Here is a 9,528-nt window from a genome sequence, read left to right as displayed (position 1 = left end):
CCTGGTTAGCAGGAAGAGTGAGAAAGCCACACGTGTATATTCCTGTACACACCATTTATTTGTTCTGCAGCAGTTCACATTTTAAACGGTGCTTTCTGGCAATAAACCCCTGTCTGCTTCTCAACGCAGGTAACATGGACAGTGATTCACATTCCTGGGGCTAGCTGGTATCACCACACCACATGTCTAGGGCTGGTGAGGATGTTGTGCAGGGCAGAGGGGGGAAGGCTTACACAGGGAGGAGAAGGAGAGGCTGAGAGGAGGGAAGAGCCTTGCCCTGCAGACAGCACTACTTCTGAGGAGTGCTCAGGTTGGTTCTGTGGGCCGCCCACATTGAACACTTCCTATCCTGGATATCTGGGTGAGCTGTTGCCATCAGGGAGGCGTTTGACAGGAGGCCAGATGAAGCCGTCCCGACCCTCAGCTACCTTTCTGTACCAGCTGCAACAGGAAGTAAGCCTAGAGTTTCCATTACATTTGGCAAGGAAGCGATTCACGCTTCTAGTGGGATGTTATTTACCAAAACACTGAGAATCCAGTGATACTGTCTGTGTAGCTTCCTCTCATCTAAGACTCAACCAGCAAAAACAGCCTCCAGACTAAGCAATACCACCCAAACGTGTCTCCATTGGTCATCTTTGTATCTTACCCCTTCCTGTACTAGCTGGCTTCTCCGAGAACATCAACACTGCAGAGAAAACACTGTGCCTACAGGAGCTCAGTCAGACCTTAAGACCACTACCCATTTGACATGTTAGTCCATTGTAAACTAGTCCATAATCCAAACTATCCAAACTTCTAAACCCTTTTACTGGCAGAAATTCAACTTACTAGAAATGAACTTAGAATCATCTCCAGAACTCTAAAGGATCCCATTCATTGTTCCCCCTACCCAAAGTCAGCCTGGTCTCATATGATTTCCAAATATGCTTTTCTGGTCTTTATGGCAGAGGTATCAACAAGTCTGGTGAGGCCAATCTGCAGGATGGACCGAGTACCAACCTCTGTTACCCATAACATCTACTGTGGACAATTCATAGATAGCCTCTTAAACCTAGAATCTAGTTTCCTGGCATGTCATTAACACGAGCTAAAAAGACACGGCCAAGTGAGGAGAGAATCTGGTTTTCCCTCAAGAGAAGTTCGTTTTCATTGGCCACCATGAGAACAGACAGCATATCATATAACGACACAGACATTTGAAAGAGTTAAAAGAGGTCACACATTTACATAGAAAGGGACAGAAAAGGAGGGCGATAATTCTAAAGACCTTGATCATTATAAAAAGTTACAGTATTTACATGAGAACGTTCTCAGAATATAAGCTTCAAAGCTCTACAAGGAGAGAAGAACATGGGTCCGTTGCATACCGGACCCAAGAAGCAAAAGTCCAGAAACAGATCCCTGAATAAAAGAGGAAGCAGGAGGAGATGGAGATGTCCCAGAGAAGACTCAGAGCAAGAGGGCAGAGGTGCGGCAGGACAAGGCCATGGGACTTCCAACCTTTAAGCTGAGGACAGTGCATGCAGGCCCTCTGTCATTACTTCAGAATCAAAGATCATAGCTGCAGAGCCATCAAAGCTTGAACAGCTTGACACAAGGACCAGGAGTCTTAGAAAGTCTTTTCCTTGCTTCCTCTGTGTTAGAAGCATGTCTGTTCTCATGACCACTCAACAGGTGGAGGGCCTAGGAGACAGAAGGACGAACATACTGGATAACTAGCCTCATCACAATGTCCAGTGTTTCTCACTGCTGTCTAGAGTTGAAAAGGAACCATAGTACAGGTGGAGGGAAAACGATGGTGTGTGACCCTCAGGATCAGATGACCTTCACAAGGACAAGAAATGGAATCCCTGAAGCTTGGGGCATATCTCAAAAATAACTGTTACAACATTGGACACATAGACACACACAGAGACACACACACATACACAGGGCCTAATGCAAAACAACATATATCCTGCTTGTGGGCCACTGGATTACCCCTCAAGGGTTTATAAATTAAAGGTACAAAAAAGAATTAAAAATAAAACAGCTGTAAGTTTCACATTTCCAAAGTATCCACACAGAGTTCACAGGAGAAGGGGTTAGTGCAGGGACGGGAACGTCATGAGATTCCCCAGCTAAGCGGACCATGCTACATCTCTCAGCTCCAACAGGCTGCCAAAGTACTGTGATCCCAAGTGCTGCATGGCCCCAAAGTCATCCTCTCTCCAGAGAACTGAGGAGAAACAGGAGCCAGTCCGTAGAGTTCTTCTGACTCTGAAGGATTCCGTTGCACTAGATCTGTGGGGGAAATGACCGTTATCACCTTCCTTGAATGGGATTTCCAAAGCAATGGGAAATCTAGACAGTGGGATGTTTCTTCATTTCCCAGTCCTGTTTAGCTCCAACAGTTTGTGAGCCCTGGGGACTTGGACCTTCTTGGTGATAAGGCCCAGATATTTTTTTAAGGGAAAGGGCTGGTGTTTCCAGCAAGGTAACTAACTGCATGGTACATAGGTTCTGTAAACCGAAGCTGCATGATGTGACCACCATTATTCCCTACACAGTAAATGCCAGAAAGATCTACCCCCTCCAGTCATCGGGATGGCTAAAAATCACCCCCAATGCCACATTTCTAGATGCCTGACAACCCACACGGAACAACACTAATTTCTATAACTGTCCACTGATCTCTAAACATGTGTCAGGGCATGTGTGAGCCTCACACATATATGTGATAAATTTATTTTTTTTTTTTAGTTAAAATGTAATTAATGAGCTAGTTACCTGATAGGGGGAATCAACAAACTTTATCCTAGACAGGAATCTTCGCAGTTCCCCACGGCCAATTTTAGGGGTGGTCTCTTTCACCTGGATCATCTGGCCTTCCATGAGTGCCCAGCGCAGGCTAAGTTTGCTGACCACCAGAGAGGTAGGGTGTCCTTCCGGGCTCATCCCTGTTGTCCTGGTGACATAAAAGGCATCTTTCCAGATGTCGTTGATTCCAACTGAGGAAGGACAATGACAGGAAATGGTTAGCAAGAGAGGAGTGACTCTGTCCAGCACCGCAGGTCATCACGTGGATTTATATGACAGGCACAAGGTCCTACGCTCGACTCCCTGCCTTGTCTTTAATAGGAATTAGCAGGGCTTGTCTGAAAGGGACGTGTGAGGCTCTTCTTTGTTCCATATAACTGCAGAGCTTCATTACCGGCAGGCTCACTGGCACCTCCCCTTACTCCGCTGTCACTGTGAGCTTCAAACTCAGCCAGTGTTCCTCTAATCCGCTGCTTGGGCTCACCCTGCCTCTTCTTCTGTTGACACCCTTCTCTCCTGCTCTGCCCAGGGTTTGAGGTAACTGTGGTGCTTTACTCTGGAGGACGGACACGTAGATGACCAGGACAGAGTATTGGCCTAGCTTGGTAAGGAGCCTTGAACTGGCCTTTGACTCTCTTGCCTCTACCTCCTCAGTGTTGGGATCAAACCCCGGGCCTCTTGCATGCCAGGCAAGCACTGCACCAAGTGGGCTACATCCCCAGCCCATGAGATTCTTATTTACCATGTCTCATGCAGATGTTGCAAGCTGGCTTATTTATATCTTTTACATGGTTTTGCAAGCTGACGCCCGCCCACTCCCCAACCGGTTGACAGCCTGAACATTCCAGATCAGCTTTTCTGTCCCATGAAGCTCAGGGCATAGAGGACAGATGGTACTGCTTCAGCTCAAGGCAAAGAACTGTAAGGAGCAAAGACGAGAGGCAATAGAGTATGAAAAGGCATGAAGGAGTTTGGTGTAAGGGTACACACCTGCAATCAAGCACTTGGGAGGTAAAGGCTGGAGGGTCGAGGGTTCAAGGCCATCCTCAGCTACAGAGCCAGTTTCAGGTCAGCCTGGTCTATATAAGACCTGTCTAACTGTCCCCTCCCCAGCTGCAAGAGAAAGACAGCAAGGAGCTGTGGCTAGACTGGTGTCCCTCCTTGCCCACCCACCAATAGGAGCCCAGCTGAGACTGGCAGACAGTAGTGGTTCAGTTTCCGGGGCTGTGGGTTCCTGAATGGAATATTTCTAGGATATGCTCTCAGGTCTGCTTTATAGTTTACTTAGGTAAATGAACAACAAAGAAGAATACTCCCAAACATTCAGAGTGGTCAGGTTATGGGTAATAATTCTCCTCTGCTTGATTCTTCTGTTGACTCCAATTTTGACACAGTGTGTTTAATATTCACAGAAGTAACATCTAAATCAATGACCTTGAAGTAACACCTCTCCTTCCATTATTCCCCACACAGTTAACTGCCAATCTTAAACCCTACAGGCACCTGGCACACAGCGGAGGCTCCACCATCACCCCTGAGTCCTCCTGGAATGAGGTTACACTTCCCCTCAGCTGTCAGCACATCCAGAGAATATGTATTCTCACCCTAGAACTCTGAGGAAGCTGCCCATCAATGCCCTGGTTCCAGGAACACCAAGGGAAATGATACTACTGCCTCTTGAAACGCCCTTATCCTTCCCTTGGTGAGCAAAGGTTATCATCACTCAGCCAGGACACACTTGTGTCATAGGGACTCACCCTCCGAAGCTGTCACTATGCCAGTGGTGTTGCTCAGGTCCAGGAGGATAGTGGGGAAGGCTGGGTGCAGGAGGTAAAGGTGGTAGAGGCCGGGCGGCTCGGCTCCTGAGCTGTCATCCTGGCAACAGTCACAGAAAAGGAGAGCACTGGTGACTACATTTCCCACACAGGACACCATCAGGGGAAGGAGTGGAGCAGAAGGTTCCAGCCACACCTTCTCTTGATCCCAACTACAGGGACCAGGACGGTGTGATTTTACAGAAGCCAAAGCACAGGTTTACTCCTGACTCTAAACCATTATCCACAGTCAGCCATATATAAGGGAGAAAGAGAGGAAAAAATGAAGGAGAGGGGGGAGAAAGGAGAAGGAAGAGGAAAGAAGAGGCAGAAGAGGAGGGAAAGGAGGAGGGAAAGAGAGGAGGAGGGGAGGAGGGGAGAGGAGGGAAGAAGAGGGGAAGAAGAGGAGGGAAAGGAGAAAGGAAGGAGAGAAGAGAGGAGAAGGGAAAGGAAGAGGAAGGAAGGAGGGGAGAAGGGGAAGGAAAAGGGGAGGAAGGAGAGGAGGAGAAGAGGAGGAAGGAAGAGAATACTTGCAAATGTAAGCAGAAAGGAGGGAGGCAGGGAATAGAAAGCAGAGAGAGAGAGTGCAGAGGAAGTCGGTGGAGACTCCTATCTTCAACCTATGGCAGAGCTGGAATTCTCATTCATCCTTACAGCAGGTAAGGCTCTGTAGAGAGAAAAGCTATTTCTGAATAGTAAGTAGCCAAATACATTTCCTTTCATGGGATGCTAAAACCAATGCATGGGGCTGGGATATAACTCCAGGGCAGTCTTGCCTAGCATGTATAAAGACCTGGGTTTGATGGCAACAGCAAGCATCAGGGTAAATACCAGAAACACCTAACAGTTCCTTAGAGACTAAGCTGAAGAAAACCACCAGTTACAAATAAAAAGTGCTAAGGTCTGAGTACTGACTTTCTGAATTCCAGCAGCAGGAAAAACACCCACAAAGGCACTTTATCATCATGCCTTCTGAGTGAGGGACTGTGGAGGCCCATGTGTGGACAGCCACACACTTGTTAAAGTATAGAGATGGTTGGTCCCCGCCTCCATGAACTCTGTATGAGAAGCACACTACTTGATGGGGGAAGGGGACAGGAATACAATCTTGCATCCTCACCCATGAGGCCTTAAAACAGAGGAAGCCATTTCCATGTGCCCATGTATGTTAGGCTCAGCTACCATGACATGAAAATAACTGAACACTTCCCTCACGCCTGCAGAATGCAGCCCAAAGCTCTCAGCAGAAAAGTTAAAGCATTTCAGTCTGGGTGTCATGATGCGTGCCTTTAACCCCAGCACTTGAGAGGCAAAGGCATAGGGTCTTGGGTGAGTTCAAGGTCAGCATGGTCTACATAGTGAGTTCCAGGACAGCCAGGGCTCTGTAGAAAGATGCCATCTCAAAAGCAAAACAAAAGAAAACCCAAACAAAATACTAAAGTTTCTCGTGCCACTTAACTCTAAACTCCATGAATGAGCACCTGTGTGCTGCCAACCCCAAGCTTTAAGAAACCTCTGAGGATATTCTCAATCCACACACAGACTTCCTTTTGGTCCCTCAAAAAGCCAGCGCCAATCACTCACGCTGTCTCCTCCTGTCTAACTAAGCACCCTCCCCACCACACAGCCCTCCTAGACAAACAGCTTCTCATCCTCAGCCCTAACTTGTAATCAACCTCTTCCGTGAAACACTCCCTAATGACCCTTGACTAAGATCAATGTCCCTTTTTTTTGTTCACACACCTATGGATGCTGTGTGTATGTGTATATGTGTATGGGCCCATGTGCCACAGTGTACATGTAGAGGTCTGAAGACTCCTCGTTGGGAGGGAGGGGTTCCCAGGAGTCAAACTCAGGCTGTCAACCTTGGAAGCAGGCAATTTACTCACAAGGACATCTTATCTTGCCAGCCCCACCCACAGCTCTTATCTGGACCTCCATGTTCTTAAGACACCCTTGGAGAGACATACAGAAGCTCGTTTTGAAGAACATCTGGTCCAATCCCCTCATTAGTATGTGAGGAAACCAGGACTGAGAGCACAACAGAGCCAGAACCACACCCTAGACTTCAGGTAAGTCTGATCATCACACCCTAGACTTCAGATAAATCTGATCATCAGAGTGAGGGGATAGGTTAGCGTCTCTGTGAGCAAAGAACAGGAGGGGAAAAAAAAGAACAGAAGGCTCAGAAAAGTGTCGGGAGGTCGTGGCTGACAAATTCAGAACTGTGTGTCTACCGTGCGCCCTGTCCCTAGGCCACCTGCCTGCTCCAGAGCTGCATCCTGTTAGGATCAGTTCCCCACAGAGAGTTCCAGCATCTGACACATAGCAAATGAGGCAGAGCGTGTTCCCCTGGACTAAGTCAGCTGGGCTTACAGCTAAATTCCAACACATTCTGGGGAGCAGCCCCGCCTGAGCCACCCCCGGCCCCCACACTCCACTCAGATACTGCAGAATGAGACAAAAACAGACATCTGCCTTCTAGGTGTCAGGGCTTCTTTCTTACCCATGATGCCCACCGACCCCTCAGCTTAGTCCTCCTCTGCACCACGCTCGCTCCCCGAGCTTCCCGCTCCCAGAGTTCTCTCTCCCTTCTCACACTCTCTGCTGTCTAAGTGTACTGGCTTTAGAGCCAGCTTCTGCCCAACCAGACCAATCGTAACCATCTCTCCTCTTCCACAGCAGCGTATTGGCCTGTGGCTCTGAACATGGTATCTCAGAGTGCTTTCCTTGTCTCCTACCTCCCCTCCCCACCCCACCCCCACATCCACCAACACTGTCTGTAGTTAGTCTGCAGTTAAGGGTAGTAGCCAATGTTCACATCCTTCATGGAAAGGCAAAGGGGAAGACCAGCTGGGGAACACAAATCTGTTTCCACTCAAGCCCTTAGAATTGACTGATGAGAAAACATTCTGAGACCCACATCAGCCCTGTGGAGCAGCAGCTACGGCTGTGTAAGAGAGAAGGGAACTACCCCACCCTCCCCCCATTCCCACCACCTACCCCTCCATACCCCCTCACTCACAGAACTGAGAGATGCAGCAGTCAGCGCTTCTGCCCAGAAGAGGAAGACAGACTTCTGGTCTGAAGTAATTGCAGAAGTGATTGGTGTTTCCTTCATGTGACATGGAATACTGTAACTCCAGACGATGGAGCCAGAGCTGCCGTCTACCACCGTCATCTGCAGATGAGAAGACAGCGAGGATATAGCCAGTCCGTAGGAGAGCGGAGGACAAGAAGACATACAAAAGCAAACAGTAAGGCAGACATCCCAAGAGCGGGTGTTCATCCTCCTCCACATTTGTGAGGCGTGAGGCTCCAAGACCTGAGGTGACACAGCAAACCACCAGATGCCAAGTCCTTTTGTACAGGGCAAGCATTTGCACGTAGTTATACATGTCCTCATGTGCACTTAGCCCGTTTTCTACATCACCTGCAAGACCTACTGAGATGTAATGAATGTCGAATCAATAGTTGTTGCTGTACTATTTAAGAAACTGTAAGAAGAAAGTCTGCAAGGGTTCAGTATAAACAGGTTTGTGGCCATTTTCAGCCCATAATTGGTTAGCTTTGATTGTCAACATAAAATCTAGGCCGATTGTTTTTTTTAAAAACTAAAATTCTGAGTCGGGCAGTAGTGGTGCACACCTTTAATCCCAGCACTTGGGGAAGTAGAAGCAAGAGGATCTCTGTGAGTTCAAGGTCAGCCTGGTCTACAGAGAGAGTTCCAGGACAGCCAAGACTACACGGAGAAACCCTATCTCAAAAAAACCAAAACGAACGAACACAAAAACTCTCTAATTCTGCCTCTGACATTAACTGAATGAAAAATGACTCCCAGGGCATCACATCCTCCTTCCACACAACCCTACAGAAAAGGCCAGGTGCAGAGCCAGCCCATGGTTCAGCATCCCTCAACCTGCTGCAGCATCTCTATCTCTGAACTCTGGTCTTAGTGTTCCTAGCCTGGTACTCCTTGCTGACTACAGCATAAATCCAACCTTAAAGGCCCTACCTATATTGCCTTCCTTTAGCAAAAGCCCCTCCATATGCCCAGTCACTGAGTCCTGACTTCTCTGAAACCTGATTATGCCTGTACGGAAATATGACATCCATGTATACCTACCTTTCCCTACCCAGATTTGTGCAATGATTCTGCCCACCTAACTGGAAGTACAGGCTCCGGAAAGAACATGAGATTAGTCTGGAAAAGTTGCTGTTGCAGATTTTAGCAGTGATCTGTGAGTTTCCAATTTATCCATCTGCTAGACTGGAATTCTCTGAAGGCAGAGACCATGCTTCCGGTTCTTATTCTTCACAGTGTCCCACCCAGGGCTGGACACAGAGCCCATTCTTTCCAAAAGTCCTGATTGATTTGAGGCCTGTTTTTTACCTTTTTCATCCCAACTCCATCCTGTGTCTGCAGAAAGAAGTCCAATGTCTGGTCATCGGTGAAATACCCAGGAGTGGGCTGGCTGCAGACAGACAAGGAAGTAATGAACTTGTTTTAGATAATTTTAAGACAGGAAAATTGCTCAGAACAGCAGCCACGAAGGGTGCTCTACAAACCTGCGCAGGCCTGGAAGGTTCAGTTTCCAGTGAAGCGTAAGATCTTGTCCCCTAAGCAGGACCAGGCCTTGTCTGGTTGTAATCAGGAGGCTGCTGCTGTTGGAATCTGGTGCCTTCACCAACTGGAGAAGCTCAACTCCATCACTACATTGAACAAAAACCCAACAGTTAGTCTCTGGTGTGGATGAGATGCCCATATCTGCTTATTTTGATGTTTGTTTGTATATTCAGTTTTCTCTTAGTGTCTGTGTGGAGCTGGTCCCAGGACCTGCTGCAGATACCAAGTTCACCCGCTCATCATCCTCACACTGAATGATACATTGTCTCCATACAACCCATATCC

General features: G+C 47.9%; 1 protein-coding gene across 2 annotated transcripts in view; it reads right to left on the bottom strand.

Annotated features, from left to right (window-relative positions):
• Positions 1 to 39: 39 nt before the first annotated feature.
• Fam234b (family with sequence similarity 234 member B) overlaps positions 40 to 9,528 on the bottom strand; it is a 40,668-nt gene continuing 31,179 nt past the window's right edge. For both annotated transcript variants that reach the window (XM_034511998.2, XM_034511999.2), the window contains exons 8-13: positions 9,186 to 9,329; positions 9,010 to 9,091; positions 7,642 to 7,797; positions 4,560 to 4,677; positions 2,773 to 2,993; positions 40 to 2,286 (exon numbers count right to left, since the gene is read on the bottom strand). In XM_034511998.2, the coding sequence (XP_034367889.1) occupies positions 2,281 to 2,286; positions 2,773 to 2,993; positions 4,560 to 4,677; positions 7,642 to 7,797; positions 9,010 to 9,091; positions 9,186 to 9,329 (727 nt within the window). In that variant the 3' untranslated portion in view covers positions 40 to 2,280. The remainder of the gene's footprint in view (positions 2,287 to 2,772; positions 2,994 to 4,559; positions 4,678 to 7,641; positions 7,798 to 9,009; positions 9,092 to 9,185; positions 9,330 to 9,528) is intronic.

This window comes from Arvicanthis niloticus, chromosome 9 (assembly GCF_011762505.2).
Source record: "Arvicanthis niloticus isolate mArvNil1 chromosome 9, mArvNil1.pat.X, whole genome shotgun sequence".
Taxonomy (NCBI): Eukaryota; Metazoa; Chordata; class Mammalia; order Rodentia; family Muridae; genus Arvicanthis; species Arvicanthis niloticus.
This window is presented reverse-complemented; position numbering and strand designations above follow the sequence as displayed.